This window comes from Balaenoptera ricei, chromosome 9 (genome assembly GCF_028023285.1).
Source record: "Balaenoptera ricei isolate mBalRic1 chromosome 9, mBalRic1.hap2, whole genome shotgun sequence".
Lineage (NCBI taxonomy): Eukaryota > Metazoa > Chordata > Mammalia > Artiodactyla > Balaenopteridae > Balaenoptera > Balaenoptera ricei.
Genome location: NC_082647.1, coordinates 23,694,126 through 23,717,299, shown reverse-complemented (window position 1 = coordinate 23,717,299; position 23,174 = coordinate 23,694,126). Strand labels below are relative to the sequence as shown.

The 23,174-nt window shown below is 37.1% G+C and overlaps 1 protein-coding gene across 5 annotated transcripts in view; it reads right to left on the bottom strand.

Annotated features, from left to right (window-relative positions):
* TNPO3 (transportin 3) overlaps window positions 1–23,174 on the bottom strand; it is a 134,567-nt gene that overhangs the window by 15,902 nt on the left and 95,491 nt on the right. For all 5 annotated transcript variants that reach the window (XM_059933435.1, XM_059933433.1, XM_059933434.1 and 2 more), the window contains 13 exons: window positions 22,351–22,497; window positions 19,850–19,957; window positions 18,052–18,143; window positions 15,950–16,089; window positions 13,377–13,568; window positions 11,612–11,703; window positions 10,646–10,722; window positions 9,089–9,149; window positions 8,075–8,215; window positions 5,249–5,365; window positions 4,287–4,381; window positions 2,549–2,705; window positions 847–1,014 (listed from right to left, as the gene is read on the bottom strand). In XM_059933435.1, coding sequence (XP_059789418.1) covers window positions 847–1,014; window positions 2,549–2,705; window positions 4,287–4,381; window positions 5,249–5,365; window positions 8,075–8,215; window positions 9,089–9,149; window positions 10,646–10,722; window positions 11,612–11,703; window positions 13,377–13,568; window positions 15,950–16,089; window positions 18,052–18,143; window positions 19,850–19,957; window positions 22,351–22,497 — 1,587 coding nt within the window. The remainder of the gene's footprint in view (window positions 1–846; window positions 1,015–2,548; window positions 2,706–4,286; window positions 4,382–5,248; window positions 5,366–8,074; window positions 8,216–9,088; window positions 9,150–10,645; window positions 10,723–11,611; window positions 11,704–13,376; window positions 13,569–15,949; window positions 16,090–18,051; window positions 18,144–19,849; window positions 19,958–22,350; window positions 22,498–23,174) is intronic.

Sequence of the window (23,174 nt, the reverse complement as noted above, 5' to 3'; positions counted from 1 at the left end):
AATTGAGGCTAAGAACTGCAATCAGTGATATAAAATAGGAGATAACATTAAGATGTACATGGACTTAAAAGTTATAAGATACTTATGTATCTGGATTTCTGTGGTTCAATCAAGTCAGCTCACGTTAGGTCCAACTGTGTACTTTTCTGAACTGCTTTTATATTAATATTACAAATTATAAACCTCATTTAAAAAATAATTTACAGGCTATACACTATATGCTACCATTATGCTCAAAACTTTCACGTAGTACACACAACCTGATTTATAATCATGCGGCCCAGTACTAAAATTAGTTGGACATTACTGGATAGCCTAAAAAAAACTTGCATGCTCAGGTGATAAAGAACCTGGTTCAAGAACTGAAACAGGATATAAATAAATCCAAAGGGGAAACAAATCCAGCTATAGATTGTAGGCTAGTTTTATATGCATATGCCTCCAAACGCTCTGGCTAGATTTATTACCAAGGAACCATATAGTGAGTGCTATTTAAGGAACCTGAAATGAATTAACACTTCTTGAATAACCTGTAATATGGGCATCTCTCACAAGTGAACAAATTTCCCACTGGCCAGCCACATAGCTGAATTCAATGCTTAGTATTCACTTTTGGTAATAAATAAACCCTATGACAGTGACACAAACATATTTTCAAGAACCCTTCTATAGGCCCCTTCATTTAACAATTAAACTTAGCAATATACCTAAATCAGGTTCCACAAACATACAACAGGACTGGTTCCAAAGTTATAGTCAGCCTCTCAAGGAACTGTTTAGGACTTGTTAGGGTTAGGGACTAACCCTAACTCTAACTCTTTAAAAAGATTATGAAAACAATCTTACCGGTCTGTCAACCTGCATGATCTCCCAGAGCACTTCGGCCACATCTGGTAGGGTGTATGGGGGGAGACAGAAGCAGCACGTGTGAAGCAGCTGGCTTACAAGCTGCTGTCCAAGCTGGTTCATCACCTGTCCAATCAGTTCTTTCCGTAATTCAAAGTCTTCTTCATGCTGTAAGAAAACAGGAACAGGAAAATTCTAATTTCAACTTTCCAAAGAGCAAGTACTCTTTCCCCTTTAGTCTAGTAATCTCTCTTTCCCAGGGAAGAAAATATATATAACAGCTGGATTCACAAGGTCCACTAAATGTTCTGTCACCAGGAAGAAAACATTAAGAGTTTAGTTTCAAGGAAATGGGCATGGGCTTCAGCAGAGATTAACCTTAACCCTTAGGTTTTTTTTAAGTTTTTTTTTTTTTTTAAATAAATTTATTTATTTTATTTTTGGCTGCATTGGGTCTTCATTGCTGCGTGCGGACTTTCTCTAGTTGCACAGCGAGCGGGGGCTTCTCTTTGTTGTGGTGTGCGGGCTTCTCATTGCGGTGGCGTCTCTTGTTGTGGAGCACGGGCTCTAGGCACGCAGGCCTCAGTAGTTGTGGCACTCGGGCTCTAGAGCGAAGGCTCAGTAGTTGTGGCGCAAGGGCTTACTTGCTCCGCGGCATGTGGGATCTTCCTGGACCAGGGCTCGAACCCGTGTCCCCTGCATTGGCAGGCGGATTCTTAACCACTGCACCACCAGGAAAGCCCAACCATTAGGTTTTTCATGAATAGAACACAGAAGAGAAACAATGGTTAGAGATTAAGGGTAGCAATTTTCTTAACCTTTTTTTTCTGTTAAAAAATAATTTAAAGTATCTGTATTTTCTTTTTTAAAAAGCAACTGAAAAAAAGAAGACTTCTATCAGGTATCTAATCTCTATCAAAAAAAATCTTACTTACTTTCTTCCTTCTTAGTCTTTGAATATACATATTTCTAATATGTTGAAAAAAAAAAAAACTTTTAAAGTGCCTTTCACGTCTAGTTATTTTCTTCTTTTCCCTCTCTCTTTTTACTGTCAAAATTCGTCAGTAATTAGCCTAGTCACATACTTAATTCTTCACTGCTCTCCCTTACCTTCAATTCTACTCCACATCTAGTCAAACCTACCTTTGAAAATTTTGTGAACCACTTTACTCCTCCAGCCAAAAAGGTCTCTTAAGTGTCTACTAGTATATTTAATACTATCCTGACTTTCTCTGATTTTGATTTATACCCCAGTTAGATTTTCCTCCCCTCTCCAATCCATCCAAATAGCTCCACTGAGGTCCTTCCTCTTCCAGAAAGTTATCCCAACCTACTTCTTTCCAAAGAGTTTTCCCTCCTCTGATCTCATAGCAATCATGACTTTTATCACTTATCTGACAATCAAATACTGCCTTGTTGCTGTTGTTTAATTCTTTATAACCGTATCTGTTTCTCTCTTCAATTAGACACCAAATGGCTTGGGAGCAGAGATAATTTCAGACTAGTTGATACAGCTTACAACACTTAGTACAGGTTGTCTTAAATCTACTAGTTGATATTTTGGTTACTGAATGATCCACTATGGAATATGCCTACTAACACAGATCAAATAAGGAGATGCTGGTTTTCCCCTAAGGAATGAGAAAGAGATATGAGAAAACAATGAGCTACAAAGTAGAAAGACTACATTGTTTATACTTACATCATTGGCTACCCCTGTGTGGATGAGGTCTCGTAGGAACCTCATGACACTACAGTTGGCATCCCGGTGGTCCAGGGTAGTAGAGGCAATGGCCCATTGTAAGATAGGGATGACAACCTGGCTCCTCAGCAAGGTAACAGGGCTGCGCTGAATAAACCTGGTGTGGAAAGACAAGCTAGGTATAAATGACAGGATTAGGCTATAAAAGCAGCCAGTGTAAAAGGCAAAACTATGGAGACAGGAAAAAGATCAGTGATTGTTAGGGATTGAGGGAGTGGAGGGTAGGGGAATGAATAGGTGAAGCACACAGGATTTTTAGGGTAGTAAAACTATTCTGGGCTTCCCTGGTGGTACAGTGGTTGAGAGTCTGCCTGCCAATGCGGGGGACATGGGTTCGAGCCCTGGTCTGGGAGGATCCCACATGCCGCGGAGCGACTGGGCCCGTGAGCCACAGCTGCTGAGCCTGCGCGTCTGGAGCCTGTGCTCCGCAACAAGAGAGGCCGCGATAGTGAGAGGCCCGCGCGCCACGATGAAGAGTGGCCCCCACTCGCCACAACTGGAGAAAGCCCTCTCACAGAAACGAAGACCCAACACAGCCAAAAATAAATAATAAATAAATAAATAATAATAATAAAAATTTAAAAAAAATTAAAAAAAAAAAAAACTATTCTGTATGATACTATAATGGTGGATATATGTCATTATGTCATTACACATTTGTCCAAACCCATAGAAAGAACACCACCAAGACAGAACCCTAATGTAAACTATGGACTTTAACAATGACGTGTCAATGGAGGTTCATCAATTCTAACAAATGGGCCACTCTGGTGGGGGATGTTGATAGTAAGGGAGGCTGTGGGGAAGGAGGGGGGAAGCTAGGGGTATATGGGAACTCTATACTTTCCACTCAGTTTTCTCAGATCCTCTAATGTTTACAGAGAATCTCCAAGAAAAAGATAAAACACAGTTCCAAATTTATTTTACCAGGCAACCATTTGTGTAAAGAGCATCTCTAGAGATTGATTTTTCAAGGAACACACCAGGAAAACAGGTTGACAACCCACCCAACAATTCTCTCATACCAACACACACACACACAAAGAAAAAAAAAAGAAAAAAAAAAAAAGGGTTTTCTAACTTGTCCAAAAATTAACAAAAAAACCAGTGTTCATTACTAACTGATCTGGTTCAAATTCCTGAGCTAAGGACTAAGAATGAATATAAATGTCAGTGTTACTAGTAAAAGCAATTTAAGCAAAAAGTGGGGTGGCTGGCTAGGGGTAGAGGTGGGAAGTACATACCAGATAACTTCTAAGGCACATTAAAAGCCTAAGGATTTTTTATTCTGAGATATGATTATATCTAAAGGATGCTAAGCTTCTCAAGGAAAAAGTTTAAGTAAAGCATGACATCATAGTACCATAAAATGTTAAAACTACATGGGATTCTACAGACTGTCTAGTCAAATATTCTTGCAAAGCTCATTTTTATTGTCTTGGGCATGCTCCCTCCTTCATACAAGGAAATCAGTTATTTTCCCCTGTTCTCATCCAACTCTTCTTCATTTATGGGAATATTCTGGTTCACGATTTAACTTTGGGTTATGAACCATTAATCTACCTACTCCTCTTACCTCACTTTACAGAGAAGGAAACAGTTAACTGTTAGGTGACAAGATCAAGCAGTGATGAGGATGAGCAATAAAAAAAAAGGGTTGCTCTTCAGAAGGACTGACCTGGTGGCTAGCCTGAATAGGTCGTCCACAGTGTCAGGGTGATTCTGGAGCCCATTCTGCTGTTCTAAGAGCTGAAAGGTGGGCATGCACAGTGCCTAGAAAAGAAGTGATTTTAAAACAAATGCTTGTAAATTAATGCCATGGGATTCAGACTTGCTAAATATCATAACATATACAAAGAGAACAAAGAGGGAAAGCACAGATAAGTAAGAAAAGAAAAAGACTTTGATGAGAGATCAAGAAAGGGAAGATATAAATCTTTCTCAGTTGACAAAAACAGTCTTCACATATGAAGTCCACATTTCAGAAGGGGTTGAGGGTACAGATTTCTGTTGATGAAACTGGGTAGATGTCACCTCAAATTTTTAGAAGCTTCTGAAAGTGAAGACTGTGCTTATGTACTAGATATGGTCTGGTCCACTAAGGGAGTAGTTGATGTTTTAATAATAATAACTATGAAATGTCAATTTTAAAGGGAAAGACATCTTGGGAAAAGGAGCATTATGATTTAGCTCCCTAATATATTTCCCCGCCCTGTGAATAGGAGAGGGTAAAAGCAGTGTATCAGGAGACTTTTCCAATGCCTGCTATTTACCCTAAGACCATCCCTCCTAAGTAAACTAGTTCATTGGCTGTTCCAGGCAAGAAATTAAAAACAGAATCGTGCTTGAGCTTAGAGATCCTTTATTTTAAATCCACTTGCCCACCTTCCCACCCTCCAAAAAAATCCTATCTCTGGATAGCATAAATCAGACAGTAATAACTGTAATGACCAGTACATTTGTGTGGTCAATCTCTCTCTCATTCTCCCAAGCAGGCCTGTCCAGAGAACAACTAGGAAGTTCTACCTCCCTATTATTAGGACATCATCATGCCTGGGAAGGAAATATGAAGAAGCAACAGAATTAAAGACATGGTGAAGAACACACTGCTAGGCCTTTAGACCCTCCAAGAAAACATACCTGGAGCATGTCTAGTAGTCCCTGCCGACAGCCCTCTTCCATGCCATACTCATCCACAAGGATACTACCAAGGTACAGGAAACAGGAATGCTGATGTACATGGTAAACATTCACCATCTGCCAAGGGAAAACCCAATTAGTTCAATTCTTTACCCCTCAAAAAGTATCAGCTTAGGACTTCGCTGGTGGCGCAGTGGTTAAGAACCCGCCTGCCAGTGCAGGGGACACGGGTTCGGGCCCTGGTCTGGGAAGATCCCACATGCCACGGAGCAACTAAGCCCGTGTGCCACAACTACTGAGCCTGTGCTCTAGAGCCCGCGAGCCACAACTACTGAAGCCCACCTGCCTAGAGCCTGTGCTCCACAACAAGAAAAGCCACCGCATTGAGAAGCCCGCGCACTGCAACGAAGAGTGGCCCCTGCTTGCCATAAGTACAGAAAGCCCGCGTGCAGCAACGAAGGCCCAACGTAGCCAAAAATAAATATTAATTAATTAATTAATTAATTTTTTAAAAAAAGTATCAGCTTAGGTAGCTGTCTGGAGGAAGAAATTCTGAGATACACTGGTCTCTTCTCTTTAAGACAACGTAGTAAAGCTTGTTGGCAACATTTTCTAAAACATAGGGCTCAATTCCTCAATTATTTTCAAGTACTCTATTTAGAGTTCTTTCAAGCCTTTGACCTTTTTTTATCTTTCCAAAACAATGTTGTAGGAGAGTTGTGTAATATTTACTTCAAGCTGGAACCATTAAAGAGTTATTATCCAAGGCTTGTGTAATATTTACAAAACCCTAACAATATACCTTAATTTTCCAACCTACAAGTTGCTCTTATTTGCATCAAAGATAATTCTTTTTTAAAAAAACAACCACAGCAGGAACAAAATATCCAATGCCCTTCATATTAGAGGAGACTCTGAAAGCATTGTTTAAATTGGCTTCTAAACCCCTCTATTTAATCTTTTGAGTAAAAACAGCGTTTCCAATCAAGATATCTGAATCTCTACAGAATAAAAATTTTAATATAATATAAATATTTAAATTAAATTATTTGTTTAGGATTTTTACCCTACTATCCTCCAAAAATTAAGAGGCCACCGTACATTCATCTATTTAAAATGCCATCACATGGGAATTCCCTGGCAGTCCAGTGGTTAGGACTTTCACTGCCATGGGTCCAGGGTTTGATCCCCGGTCGGGAAACTAAGATCCCACAAGCTGCGTGGTACAGCAAAAGGGAAAAAAAAAAGCCCATGCAACACGTATGTATTCATCTTATTATAAATTCAATTCTTTGAGCTTGGTGGGAGCGGAAGGGTAGAGTAACGGGCGCTTATCAGCATATACCATGAAAAGAACACGAGATGGGAGCTATGAATCTGTTCAGTGTTGTATACTCAAAACTATATGCTGTACTTAACGAATGATATAAGTTACGGGTGGGCAAACTTTTTCTTAAAGGGCCAGATGGTAAAAGTTTTAGGCTCTGCCGGCCTTACAATCTTTTGACTACTTAACTTTGCCACTGTAGCACAAAAATGGCCAATAAGCAATAATTAGATGAATAAGCATGACTATCTCTCAGTAAAACTTTATTTACAAAAACACGTGGCAGGCCCACTGGCTGTAGTTTACTGACCTCGAATTTATGGGATTTTTGTCACATAAGATGCTACCCTATGCTACTGGAATAGAAGAATAACATAAAAGTCATGAAGGTATCCTCCAATAGCAAAGGGGAGTTAAATCACATTGTAATGGACCCAGAACGTATTGCACTGAAGGGGACACTTGACCAGAGGTGGACACAGCCTAAATGCAAAACATATACTGTTGTACTCAGGGTACAGTAAATGCAGAAAATCACTAAAAATTAAAATTCTGTTAAAATATTTACCTGTACAAACTTTAATCAAATCTACAATTTAAGGAGGCATGGTCATGTAAGTACCAACTGACACTGCAACAGCATGACCCTGGCTCGGGGTAAGAGCTTCCTTAAGAGTGAGGCAGAACTTGAGGGGGCACTCACTGTCAGAGTCAGCCTGATAGATGCCCAGGTGGAGAAGGGTCACTTCAGGTTGGCTGGGTGGGGTCTAGCCTGAAGCCCTGTGGTAGTTCTCCTCACAGCATGAGTGCAAAATTTGAGAAGGTACTTGCTCAGAGTCCTGCAAATGCAGGACTGGCACTTTGCCTCACCTCCATCAATTTTGTGCCCATGGCACCTCACTTGCTTAAATCTAGTTCCGGCCCTGCTGTAAGGTTAACACCAACATAAACTACTTAGTGAATTAAGTCACTAGTCATAGGTGTCTCATACAGAATATTCTAGACATGAATATGATCTCAGAGAGCCATGTACAGTGAGGCACACCATCATAATTACATACCAATCTTGGTGACTGAAAGAGTCAAATTTATTTCTCGACAAATAAGACTTATGTAAATAACTAACTATGGTGAAGAAAGAAGAAAATCTCTTTGGGCCAGAAATAGCAAAGTTTGACTTGCCACATTTTTAAAAAGGAAATTAACATAAAATGCTTAACATGGGTATGTAAGAGCTGAGCATTAAAGTCATTCCCATTTCTGAATTCCACACTGAAATGTGCTGCTATTTAGACTATCACTATACAGAACAGATTACAGGCTATTTGCCTTATAAATAACATACTTACCACAGGCACTACTTATCTCTTTCAAATATATTTTAGTTTGTATTTAAGAAATACAAAAATGTTTCATTTCATCAGCAGAGTTTTTGTTCTAAAAGGCTCCTATTTCAAAATTCTGTATACTCTACATTTTCCCTCTTGTAGAGAACTCACCTGTGTGACTAGTGGCTGCAGCAGGGCTGCAGATCCTTTGCCTACACAGCGAACAGCAAAACGGAGGCACCTGCAACAACGTTCTACAATCCGATTATCAGCCCGGTGCTTATTTAGAGTCTCAGATAAAACTGGCCATATCTGAGTCAAAAGTGAAAAGAGCACAGAAAGAAAATGAACAACTAAGTGCTGAAAAAAATGCTCCCAAGTTGGTAACAACTTATTTGGCTTTTAAATAATTTGGAAAAATCTTTCTTTATAGAAACACACATGGCCTGATTCTGGTCAGTGGGTGTGTGTATATGTGCTGAGGTTCAATACACTACCCATCACTGAAACAACCACTTCTTAACGGAAGCACAATGACTCTTTACAACACAAGAGGAGCATGTCTAACTTTACGAAAAGACAAAGATACATTATTTTCCTAAATTCTGGACTTCCTGATTTAGGATGGGAAGAAGCAGAATGAATTATAGAGGAAGAGATATTTAAAGACAGTTCCAAGAAGTTGGAAGACCTTGAACAAAAGGACTAGAGCTAAGGAAATGGCAAGATTTGATATCACTGAACACTTAAGGATATTTGGTGTTTCCCCCCTGAGGTCTGAAAAGCACTTCTCAAAACATGTCCTCTGATCCTCACATTACCCTCAGTTTTTAAAAAAAGTACAAAGGAAGTACCTTATCAAAGAGGAAACTAACTATGATGGCTAATTGGCTTTGTCAAAAACATTTTGCCGGTAATGATCACGCCTCCCAGCAACAATAAGATTCACACAGTTAATCTCTCCCTACTTTGGCCTTTCAGTGCATTTCCCCACAGCCTGTTTTCTTACCAAATCTAAAATCAAAAATATTTATCTGGATGGTTCTGTTCCTCTTTTCATTGATATTTAAAGCATATCAACAAATTGAATCTTCCTGTGAACCTAGAAGACAGTACCTTCTCACTTTAGTTACCCAGAGCCTTATAAGGAAAAAGGAAGCTCCACGGGCATACATTAGCACTTACTTCCTGTATGACTTTTTGGCACGGATGAGTCTGTCCATTTTCCACAATGGGATTGGTGTGCCTGGGGAAAGACAATGGCCCAAATTAGCGAAAGAAGAGCAATTTCATCAAGGACCCAGGGCCCTAATCCCTGTTAGTTTACTTAGTATCATTCTCACCAATTAAAGAAAACCAGAGTATTTTTAAGACTCAATACCTTTTTCTCCCACTCTGTTCAAACACAAGCACAGTTTTAATCATCCCATCAATTTTTTCTCACCTTTAAGCCTCTTCTACTGTAACATGTAAATTCAATCCAACTCTGGCTACGTGGCTGTGGGTGTGGGGCACTACAACTATCCTTTCCATCTTTTTTCCCTTAATAAACCTGAATATGTAGTTTCTTCCAAACTAATAAATATATTCAGATTGTCTGAATCCACTATGAGAAACCAAGTACTGCTTCATTCCCAGCATTAAAAGGCAAAAGCATTAGGAACCCTGGTCTACCAAAGATGTTTCTCATGGTTCTAGACTAAATCCAATGATACACAACATGGGCCCACCCACAGTATATCCAATCCAACTATTTGTCTAGTTCTAGAATCCACTAATTTGAAGGAAAGCAGGAAAAAAACAAAAAACAAAAAAACACTACGATTAGCTACCTACCTCTTCAAAGGAACAAAATTCTTTAATTTTAAAAAGCTCAATAGCAACTCAATAAAAATCTAATTTTTTAAAAATCAGGGCATGTCCACCTTTTGCAGATTTTCTTTCATTTATTGTGAAATAGGAGTTATTGTTAATAGGCTCTCAGAATGGTATGCAACAGGGCTCCCCTAATTATATAAGGAAAGCATTATACCAACTCAGAAAAAGATACTTGTAGACAAGAACTAACAAGCTAAAACAACAGCTCAGTTTTAATTTCTTCCACATAGGTTTTTATGCAACTATTAACTGATATTCCAGTTATACCTACAGGACTCGCAAATTATATTATGCAACTAAGAAAGGATCACTCTTTGAACACTGTCACTCTAATGCTGTTTTAATCATTACGCTCCTCTTGACTTCAAAGAAAGTTTAATTTCACCTGGTTACTGAAGAGGCTTCATTATTTTTTTGCACCCACACACTATATAGCAATGACTCTGAAAGTGTAGTCCTTGGAATAAAAAGCAACAACATCTGGGAACTGATTAGAAATGTAAATTCTTGGGTCCTATCCAAGATCCAATCCATCAGACACTCTGGGAATGCGACCCAGCAATCTGTTGCCTTGGTAATTTAAGTACTACAGGCAACTTTGATGCATGTTAAAGTTTGAGAATCACTGATCTAGAGACCTAGAGAATTAATTACATTTTAAAGGGTCTTTTGACAAAGGTCTACCAAAAATAAATTCTTAGAATTTGCCTTTGCAATTTTAATAGGACTAAATTAGTCTCCTGACAGAGGGAGTTTATAGGAGGTACTCGGAAGTTGGAGGAAAAAACACTTCCTTACTTCAATACATAATGGTCTCATTTGAGCTTTTAACCCAGGGCAGGAACCTGGCATCTCTCTTCTTACCTAAATATCACTGCAAGGCGATCTAAAAACACAGTGGGATCTGAGGATATGCCGTTGCTGGGCTCCTGAGACAACAGCTGAAGAGACAGATATTAACACCCAGTCATTACACATACAAACCTACAGCAAACACTGCAATATATATACCCTTGTACATCAACCTCTGTCTCAATCTCTGATTATTTCCTTATAACAGATTCCTAAAAGTTACTCAAAATGGTAAAAACTTTAAAATTCATATTAGCAAATTATTTTCCTCCATCTTACTGCATCCTGGCCAGGAATGCATATTAACTTTTACTATATGATCATTGTGGAGTGGAAAACAGTATCATTTAATTTTTTCCCATTTACTTTTACAATGATTAGGATATTGTAGACATTATACATTATAATATAGATTATATGTATTATACTATATAATATATATTTATATTATACTTTTATAATATAAAGCTTCAAAATCATTATAGCTTTATAATATATTTTAAGAGGTAAGGCAAGTTGCCACCTCTTACTCTTCTTTCCTAAAATTTCTTAGATACTTCTACCAGCATATTATTAGAGATAAACTTTAGAGTCACTTCGTCAAGTTCTCCTAAAAATCCCACTGGTATGTTCATTGCTATTGTACCATAAAAGTAATATGAGAAGAGCTGACATTTTTACAATACTCTTCAAGGAAACATGGTAGGTTATGGTTTTAGTTGTTAACTTGAATGGTGTTTTTCCCACTGTCATCTTGTAAATGGTATTTCTGATACAGTGAAAATCTACTGATTTTGGAATACTTATTTCATATATATAGCTACTTTGATAAACTTATTAATTTTAATAACTTCTCAGTTCATTCTCTTGGCTTTTCTGGTTAGATAAAAGATCACCTGCAAATAAAAAATTTTGTCTTTTCCTTTCTAACATGTAAACATATTATATTTGTTTCACCCCTTACTTAATTGGACTCACCTTTTTCAATGCCATAACCTGAACAGAACATAGTTCACTAAGACATTCAGTAATCTTATCCAAAGGTAATCTGGCTAGGACAAGTGCTGTCCCTGAAAGACAAAAGAAGATACAAATGAAGAAAATAAAAGCTGAACTGAGGTAATTCATTGGTCTACATCATATAGCTAACAGAAAAGGCTGACTGGTTCCATTCTTTCAAAAAGATCAGCACTGTTTTTAAATTATAATAGTTTGTTATTTATGGTTGGGTTTTTCTTCATTTGGCTTAGAAGACCATACTGACTTTCACATTGACATTTACAACTGAAGTTAATATTAAACTATTTCTCCTCAGCAGCCATTGGTTTAAAGATGTTTAAATACATAGCCCCACTTCCAATTCTTCAAAGACTTAAATGAGTGCTTTGAACAGAAAAGTAATAGTTAAGTTTGTCTTTCTTTCATTTTTAAATAGTTGCAAAAATCTCCCCTCTCCTTTTTTCCCCCAAATAAACAGTAATAAATCCATAAACCTTCACATTTGAATAAAAAACTGAATGATTTTTCTTGACAGTCTATAAACCATGGACGAATTAGATTTTTTATTTAAAACTAGGGGGAAAAAAATCTAACAAATACAATTTTCTCCTTTTAATTCATCTCTATAGAAAAGAATGTTACTAATAAGTTTCCTATATCTAGAAGATACCACTGATATAGCTGGGATGCCACATTCTATTATAAGTTAGACGTCACATTAGCATCAAGGTTAAATTTCACTAGAAAATGACAAGATGGCAGCGATACCCACTGGCAGTAGTTAAGAAAAATCTGACCTGATTTAATGCCAGAAAATGTGGCAAAAGAAGATTGAAAAGAAAAGAAAATCTGTCTTGAAAATGCATAGTTACATTGGCTGGTAGGGAACCTGACCGTAGAAGTGAGAAAGAACAGTTAGTTGACATTTAACAGTCATCTAATCTGGACAAGGCTGTCTGCCACTCACAGAGACTTAAAAGATGCTGCACAGGCCGTATTACCCAATCTTTTATTTGATATACCCCAATAAAAGATTGCTCAATCTTTTATTTGATATACTAGCTTTAAGGATTTCACTACCTCACAGGACACCCCAATTTGTTTTCAGAAAGTATGGTTACAAAGCATTTTCTTTCTAGGAGCCAGTAAACTGTCAACAATCAATTCCTCATAAAATAAATCTGTTCCCTCTTTTCTAAGATAATCTTTCAAATATTTAAAAATAGCCACTATGTTAAAGTCTCCTCTAAGTCTTTTCCCCTAGCATAATATCTCTAGTTCTTCCATTACTCTGAGTTTCACCACCACCCTGGCTGTTTGCCTCTTGATCAGTGTAAACTGATCAGTAATGGTTAAAGACCATTAAGCGACCAGAACCCTTGGCTTCTAGTTATAGGACTGAGCCAGGCACACTACCTTTAAATTTCCACTTACTTCTTTGGTATAGCAATGCTTATTTGGTCTCCATTTTTATTCTTTGCCCCAACTCAAAAAGGAACTATGTTTAGTTCCAATGTGTTGTCTCCACCCAAAATCTAGGTTCGTGCTATAAATACTGTAAGCACTTTGTATTAGTTACATAGCCTTAAAATATTCTAAGAATGCATGTACACATAATCAACACCCTCCCCTCTGAGTGACCTTCCCCATAACTGAGTAAACTGCACTGAAAAGTGGGATACAACTGATATAACCCCTAGAATTGGCTTAGAGACTGTTCCTTCTTAATATCTTAAGTAAATACCTTTTAGCAAGCCCACAGCAGCTTCTGGAGACAACATGAAGGAATCAAGGGAACGGGCAATCTCTAGGAGTCCATGAAAGTGCTGAGCCATGTGGTCTCGGCAGACAGAGCAAATGTTATGAATGGCTTTGGCTGCAGCAGAAGCCAGAGGTTTTTCACACAGTCCTTTCATCAAATAGCCCAACACAGGGTCTAAGGAGAAAATCCATACGTAAAGATTACATTATTTGAAACTCAAGAAAAATTTCTATTTGTTAGAACAAAGGTTTTACATTCACTTTTTAAGCAAAAGAACCATTTTTAAAAAATGAAATGTGTTTAAACTCCAATGTTTTTACATATAAAAATGGAGCTGATCTCACTGACAAGTGGTGTCAGAGAGAGTCCTATCTATTTATCTTCCATTTCTTTCCTTGTGGAACTCAACTGTTGCTTGTTGCTAGGGCTTCACAGAGCACGGTTTGAAAACCACTGATTCAGTCTGAAACCACTGGTGGATATAACCATCAAGTATTAATAGGGTAATGTAAGAAAGACGATAAAGCTCAGAGAGTACCATTATACTCAGAGATTAGTCACTTTGTTAAAAAAAAAAAAAAAAGCAGTCTACATTAATCAGGACAATGACAGTTATCTAAAGCTGACACTTTTATACTTGCTTCTTTATAATTATAAAAGGCCCCCAAACCACACAGATGGATCTTTACCACTTCTAAAAGAATTAATTCATTATGTTTTACTTTCTGCCAAATGTAAGTGTTCTAAGAAAAGTGATTACAATGGCGAATTCCTATAAAGCAAATCCTAGTTATCCTTTACCTTGCTTCATAAAAATCAGAATGTTTTTCTATGAAAAAACCCTAAGAAAAATCATACATGGTTAAAGAGCATTTTATGTGTACTACAGAGTAACCGCATACCAAACCTTATAAAAGAAGTAATCTCTGAAAGCCCATTTAAAAGTTATCTCCATTTCTAGTCTAATGACAAAAACAATGCACCAACCCAGCATGAACCTGCTCCCCTCCACAAAAAAAAAAAAAAAGGTCTGTTTAGCATGGGAATCAGAACTAGAATCTAAAACCTAGCCCACACAACTCTAATACTATAGGCTTCAATGATTCTCAAATTAAATATTTGTGTTTTTGACTATTCTAGAGTAAGTATGAACACTCAGCAATTTGTCTTCTAACTGAGGCACAAATTTGAATGAGATACTACAGGTGGTACTGAATGGTAAGTCTTAACAAACAGATAAACCCACTTAGTTTCTTTGTGGAAAAAGTGTTCAGAAAAGAAAGCCAAATTTTGAGACAGATAATGGAAGTGAAGAGATTTAAGAATTAGAAAATAGGTATTTTGAAAAAATTTTTAAATGGTATGTTGAACTTGAAAGTGGCTCAGCTATGATGTAATAAGCCTATCTATCTTATATGCTCTGTATACAGAAACAAGAAAATAGGAACACACACCTCTTTTTAAGTAAGAGTTTCAGTCAATAAAAAAAGATCATGTGTAAAATAAAATCAAGTCGAAAGGTGGCAATAAAGATTAGTACAGCACAAACTTAATGATATTCACGAATTTGAGAATTCTTAAAATTCTCAGAATATATCAGTCTTGAATATCAGGTGGACTTAATATATATTAACCTAGATAAATTATTTAGTCTCTCTGGATTTCAGTTTCCTCATCTGCAAAATGAGGGGATTAGAAGAAATTATTTCTAAACTTACTTTCAATTCTAAAGTTATTTTATATGATCTTTAGTTATTTTTTCAAGTCAGTAAAGGCAGCCAGAGGTTATATAACACAACATTCTTCATTCTAGTTTGTACTTATTTATTTTCAATAATAATTCTTGGGGCTTCCCTGGTGGCGCAGTGGTTGAGAATCTGCCTGCCAATGCAGGGGACAGGGGTTCGAGCCCTGGTCTGGGAAGATCCCACATGCCGCGGAGCAACTGGGCCCGTAACCGACAATTACTGAGCCTGTGCGTCTGGAGCCTGTGCTCCGCAACAAGAGAGGCCACGATAGTGAGAGGCCCGCGCACTGCGATGAAGAGTGGCCCCTGCTTGCCACAACCAGAGAAAGCCCTCGCACAGAAACGAAGACCTAACTCAGCCAAAAATAAAATAAATAAATAAATTAAAAAATAATAATAATAATATTTCTTAGTTTTTAAATGGAGCATGTATTTAACACTGAAATAACACCCCCCACCCCTTTGCTTTAGCCTATTAGCAGCTTCTAGTTTAGAACTACAGGACAGTCTGATTAGCTCAAGCCTATGCCAAAGCCTAACAAAGACAGAAATAGTTATGTTGAAGCAGAGTACTAGTAGCAAACTGTTTCCCTATCTAGAGATCTAATCTTTCAAAGGTCCTTTCTCCAAAGTCTGATCAGATTATAAAATGTTGTATCAACAAAGCAATAACTCATATATTTAGTCTCAGTGTCTAGAAACATTCTACCTATCAATAAAAGAGAAAGTAGGAAAACAAAAGCAAATGTAAGAGAGAGAAAGAAAGAAATCAGAAGCAGCAGCTGCAGAGGGGAGTGTTCACACATACCAAGGAACTGAGGATTTCGATCAACCACTTCGCTCATCTCTCCAACCAATTCAATGCTGGTGTATCGCACAGCTGTATGTACGGTCTCTGGGAGACGGACAACTCCTTCTAGGACCTCCACAAGTGTTGGATTGTTCTCCCTGAGTTTAGAAGGCAAGTACTCAGAGTTACCAATTTCAGAGGTTAGGTTCTGGCTAAAAAACAGGCTGCAATGACACAAATCATTGCTAAAGGGTTTCTTTCTAAATAAATAACCATTTGGATAAAAGTGCTTAACATCTGGTATGAAAGTTTTTTAACCCTCAAAAAGGGGGAAAAGACAGAAATGGAAGATATCATTGTTTCAGTTGAGAAGCATACTACTGCTCCTTAATCTTCTGAATGTCAGTGAAGTGTCTAAAGACACATCCTGCTATCAAATAAGGCTCTTCAAATTGGAGAGGCAGGCAGTTACTGTGGATCAATGTCTTCTTTTAATGAATCCATTTTATTTATTCCTATATCTGCAGCACCTAGAACAGTGCCTGGCACACAGTGGGCACTCAATAAATATTGCTGAATGGCTAAATGAATGAATAAATAATTCTAGACCACTTGCTATTAGTTGTTATTCTCCAAAAGATTTCTTATAGCTGGATAATGGATACTTTAAGAACAGGTAAGCATGGGTAGGCCAGCTCACTAATTTAAGAAACAAGAACACAAGCTGTAGGAATAAAGGTGCCCTGACTTAGAACATGAGGGAAAATTAAAGTTATCCAAATACTTTCCACAGCTCCATGAATTAACTTTTTCCCTTTCCTTCTCTTTTTTTCACTCCCCAAGAATACTGGCTGAAGTTCTTTAAGCAGAGTGGAGGATGCCCCCAAAGTGGTAGAACGTAATCCAGAAATGAAAGATGTTTAAAACGCAAATAAATCCTGGATTAGTGCAAGAGCACTCCTTGCTGATACACTAAGTCTATTAAGTCCTTCATACACTAAAAAAAATTGTAATCATGCAGTTGGCTTGAAATGTGGATAAACAAAAAACAAAATAAAATCTTCTCTCATTTATGCCTTATGCTTCCTATGGGCACTAAGCTAATTATTGAGACTCTCTTCCCATCCTTTCTCATACCAACACAAATCAGTTAGATTATTAGTGTAATAATCTTCAGACTGTTACTGAAGGTTCCAAAAGATACCAAATGGGTTTAAGAGCAAATAGTATGATATGTGATTCAGGACCAGAACTTCTTAATAGAGAAAAACAAACCTACTCTATCTCCTTAAATATTTACTGGATTAGAAACAACATAAGATTTCATTGACTAGACCCTGTAAGACAGCTAAGAAAGAAGCACGGTACATTTTATGAATACATGCCTTAACCATCTCTCCAACCAAGGCATGGACAGAGAGCTCAACTGCAGACATCTGATTACAATACAGGAAAACTTGACAGATACTAGCATCGATTTATAAACTCACAGAACAAAGTAAATTGTTTTTAAGGATTCATGTTGAAATAATAAATAGAATTTCTATGCTAAGCAATTAGAAATCAAACTCTAATAATTTAAAATTTTCCAATGACAATAATAAAAATAATAATTGCCCTTTAGAGTTTGCTATTCTTTTAGGTGAAATGGTACCTATGCCTTGCCTCTCTGAAACTTACAAATGACTCTCCAAGACAGGAAAAAAGGAGAACAATATAATTAAATATTTGTAAGGATAACTCACCCAAGGTCACAAAAGCAGGTGAGAGCCAAATTAATGCCTATTCAAATGCTTTTAAGCAAGTGCCAACAATTTAACAGTCTAACAAATTTTTGATTATACCAACTTGCACAAGGGAGCCTAGGTTGGGAAGATAAATCAGCATTCTTTTCCTAGCATCAAGAACAAAATAATTTTAACTCTAGGAAATGTGGTTAAAACATGGATATCAGCAATGCATGCTACTCTGGACTAGACTCTAGAAGTCAGAAGACTAGACAGCATTATAGAAGTAAGAAGTTCTAAGAGTTTCCAAACATATCCCATACGAGAAAAATGTTGTAATTTTCCTTCCTCTGATATTAAGAGTTCCCAGCAAAAGACTTATTAGACACTCACGGATCAACACTCTTTGCTATAGCAGCCATGATAAAGAGAACCGCTTCTGTCACCTCCCAGGGTGGGTTGCCTTCTTTCAGAGTAGAATATAACTAGAGAAGAAGAGGTGGATTATGGATCCATTAAAAGGAAAACAGAATAGAATTCCAAAACAAACAAAACAAAAAACTCTGTTAGTTAAAATAAATCTAGCCCCTTGTTTCTGAATTTATCTCTCAGAGCCAGGGAAAAATAGTATCTTCATTTCTCAAATCTTCACTAACTCTAAGTAATACTATTTTAATATTTGAAACAAACTCATTTAGGTCCCCAAGAGTATATCAAGATTATCGTCTACCCCCACAAAATGAGTATTATGGAGAAAACAAAACATATTACACGAGTGTCTTTTCCTGGTCCTGATAATAACTCATAAATACATAAACACACTTAAAAATGAGATATAATGTAAAACCTTGGCATATGCATTGGCTTTACATTTCTATTATTTTAACTACTTGTCTGCATCAACGCTAGTAGCATAGATTAAATTCCTAAAAAGTAGCTGTTCTGAAGCACCCATCACAATACCATGTCCAAGCAAAGGGAGATGGGGAGAGACCAAGCAGAATACTCAGAGATGTCCAGAAACTTCCCAGGGTATATCCATCAGTGGAATGTGACTGGGTGTTAGTCTAAATAAGATTTCTGTAGTCAAATAACACACTGCTAGTTAAGATAAAATTAAACAATTCTCTTGTACGACTTCACAGAGCCTTTAAATATACTATTTAAGTCATTTTCCAGTTTTAATTGACAGAACTGTTTTTTCTGGCAAAGAACATCTCATGAGACTGGTGTCCCACAGTTCACATCTTGGACAAGACTAATAATTTATGTAAATTTGTAAATTGAGGTCTGGAGAAGAACAAGTAACTTGTTCAAAGCCGCAGAGCCAGGGAGAGAAGAGTTGAAATCTGAGCACAGGTCATCTGCCTGTGATCTGGGGATCTCACTAAATCTGCTTTCTAAGAATCCCCAACCCTTTCTAGTTAGGTCAAGAAACATACTTTGTTTAATATAAAGAAATATAGTTATAATTTTATTAACACTTTCTAGATCAGATGATGCCCCAAAATACACAAAATGCCTGGATTACCCATCCCCCCAAATTAGGTTAGTTCAGTATTGCTGACAAAGCATTAAAACTAGTATTTCAGGATTCAGAGCATGATCCAGCAATATGAAAACCACCTGACATTATGCTAATGTTAAGTGATGTGGAATGGTGATCACTGCAACCTTATGATGTAAAATGTTACTCACTGATTGTCAGGAAAACCACAGGACTATGATTCTTCTACTCTAGTATAGTCACCTCTGGGATGAAACTGCAAAGGAATCTAACCATAAATGTGAATAAAGGAAATGCCAAATAACTAAGAGTTGCCAGGAGTTGATACATAATTATTAAAGCAGAAAAACTTGTCTATTTTCCTGGCTAGGTCCAAATTCTCTGTAAGTATCTTGGGGGCTTTAAGGCTTATCCATGATCTTCCATTTCAACTGAACAAGTGGAACAACTCTCACTAGCAAGATTATAGTGTAAACCATAACTGAACTGTTCACTGCAATTGGCTTGTAAGATACTAAACAAACATAGCTACTATATGCCAGGCAGTGTGCTAGGCACCTGCATATCTACTGTCCCATTTAGCCATCAAGATTGAAGAAAAAGATGGAACACTTAGAGAAGACATAGAAGTTAACACAATTAAAGTGATTGGTCAAACTGCTAAGAATCTCCAAACAGGCTTACCTGAGCAAAACACTCCATAGACCCAATCAAGAAAATCAAGTCCTTCACCAGGTCTGACACCCTCATCCGAAACTCCCCAAAGTCATCAGTCTCCTCAGGAACCCCCTCCTGAAATTTCAAATCAGATAACATTTGTTTTAAACCAAGGCTTTCATTTACTTTATAAAATCAAGAATAAAAAAGCCATTAAGCAGTCCAGTCCCAATGAATAAAAAGATGAATCGCCTAAATCACAAAGACATTTTACTATAGAGGGTATCCCAAACTTTTAGGTGTGTCAAGTCAATACAACCTATCCTCTGCCTTGACTATTAGAAACGCTTCTCTTTTTTTGCATGTCCCAGCTACATCTTGCCTGCTGTTGGAAAAATCTGGAGTGATGGGGGTGGGAAGTGACCTAGAAGATGTGGTAACTTAAGAGTTTATTAGGGCTTCCCTGGTGGCGCAGTGGTTGAGAGTCTGCCTGCCAATGCAGGGGACACGGGTTCGAGCCCTGGTCTGGGAGGATCCCACATGCCGCGGAGCAACTAGGCCCGTGAGCCACAACTACTGAGCCTGTGCGTCTGGAGCCTGTGCTCCGCAACAAGAGAGGCCACGATAGTGAGAGGCCCGCGCACCGCGATGAAGAGTGGCCCCCGCTTGCCGCAACTAGAGAAAGCCCTCACAGAAACGAAGACCCAACACAGCCAAAAATAAAATAAATAAATTAATTAATTAATTAAATAAAAAACTGATTAAAAAAAAAAGAGTTTATTAGCGTATCTAGATAAGGTCTAGCTTTTTATTACTGAATAAGCCTCTGAAGCTTTATGGTTCAAGATCTACCAGAATCAACCATTATCACAAGAACTAGACACAGAATAGAATATTAGACTTTAAAAAGAATTTTATATAGGTGGACAGATACATAATAAGACAGGTACAATAAAATATTAATGGTAGAATTTAGGTAGTAGGTATACAGATATTCACTATAAAATCATTTTCCCTTTGCTGTATATTTGAAATTTTTCATTAAAAAATACAGAGATCATTTACATTTCATGCTTAAGTTTTTCTTATTCCAACACCCTCCTGTGAGTAAACTAAGGCTTACCAATTGTGAGATGGTTATGGGCATGTATAAGAATCTTGGACCATGGGTATCTGGGAAAAGCCCTTAGTATTATTGCCAATTGCTGATCTAGTTCAACCTCCTTGCTTTAAGATGAAAAAATTAAAGTCAAGGAATGAGGAGGAAACAATGGCTGTCTCAGATGAGATAATGAATTATAAAGCACTATACACCTACAAGTGTAAGGAATTACCTGCCAGGGAAATGGTGTCACAGAACTAGCAAAGGGAAGAAACAGATCAAGCAAGCAGAGCCATTTAAACCAGAGTAGCCCGGCTTTTATTTACTTATCAGGCTTCCAAGCAATATGTAGTTGAAGATAAGATTCCTCAGTTTAAAAAAAAGTAGTGAAAACCACTAAACTAAATCATCACTAAGGTTCTGTGGAAATACAAAATACCATAACTCAAATAACAACATTAACATTAAAATGAATAGACAGTTTTCATGTCAGATTTAATAGTAAGCAATAGGGAAAAAAACCCACTCCAAGTTATAGGTTGAAGGACAGGGGTATTAAACCAACCAACCAAAAGAATGAAATAAATGCTACAAAATTTGAAGTGACTAAGCAAAGAATGAGATTGAAGAGTTTTCCAATGGACTGTTTTATAATATTTCTAGTATATTTTCTTCTAAGCAAATGGATTATATTTTATTTTAACTTATAAAATTAGTATAAGTAATATAAAGAAAAATGTGCACATATGTGTCAGGGGGGAGTCATAAGTTATTTTCCACATCCTCACACAAATATTTCACCTTTGTGTTAGTTTTAATCCAACCACATATTTTATGCTATTATAAATACATATTATAAAATCTGACATTATTTTTTCATTTAGCATACCAACTATTGCTACCTCAAGTTATTATTTTTAACTGCTGCATTATGATCCATCAGAATGCTACATAATAATATATGTAACTCTTTTTCTTTTTTTGTGTGTGTGGGGGGGCCCATGCCACACAGCTTGCGGGATCTTAGTTTCCCGATCAGGGACTGAACCTGGGCCGCCAGCAGTGAAAACACCAAGTCCTAACCACTGCACCACCAGGGAATTTCCTCTTCTAATACTCTTGTACGTGGGTTTACCATTTTTTACTTTTATAGATAATGCTTTGTACATAAAATAGCAATTTTTTTCTTCTGCAGAATTATTTAAGGTGAATTCCCAGAAGAATTACTGGCTCAGCAGGATTGAGTTCTTTTTACATAGACCTAGCACTCTTCATTATACTGGTACTGACTTCTTCAGTGTAAGCTAGAGTGACAGAAAACCTGCAGATTCCATTAGCTTTATTCTCTATCTTTTCAGTTCCTTTTCAAGTTAGCATTGAAAAGAAGAGGAAATCAAGACTTGATTAAGTAGAGAAGAAAACTTACATGGTCTGGTTCCAGCTGGCAGTGGCGAGCCAAGGCATGAAGCAGCCTTTGAATGTAAGCTTTGAAGATGCCATGAATAACTTCATCATTAGTTTTGTATAAATGCTCCCCTAGTCGGTACCAAAAGTTAAAGGAAATTTCTACTACCTATCAAATTAAAAGAAAGAGAAAAGATGGTTTATTTGAACAAGAAAAGAAGGCAATTTTATTATTACTAGGGCCAATAGGAAAGAAACACTTTAAAACAATATGAGTGAAACCAGTTAAGAAGCCACCTTTTTTCTAGCAGATTTATTATTATCCTCCCAAATTATCTTTCCATGTTAGGCCCAAAACTCCATTTAGGATGACTGGCTTTACATTCTCTGTCTAGCCCTGGGATAACTTCTCCAACAGTATATTGGATTCTGAATTTAGAGAAACAGATACAGAAATGGAAGTCTCTTTAAAAGTATTTTTTCCTAAATTCTGAAATTATTCCATTTTATTTTTGAGATTAAAACACTTCTCACCAGATAAACCATCTACAAATACCTGTACAAACCACAGCTCATCTTACATATGGCACTGTTCAGAGGAATGATAATTATTAGGTAGTACAATATTTCTGCCCAAAAATGTTTTAAGTTTCAACAAAATCTAGATATCCTCATGAGATTACGTCAAACAAATACGCATTATCTTTTATATGATCAAAGAAAAAGGATTGAGACTCACAGGACTACTGAGCCCCTCCCTAAGAGGGGCCCTACCATCCTTTCCCATCAATAATCTAAAATGGAGCAATTTAAATAGAGCTAACCCAGCTTGGGAGTTCTTTCTCA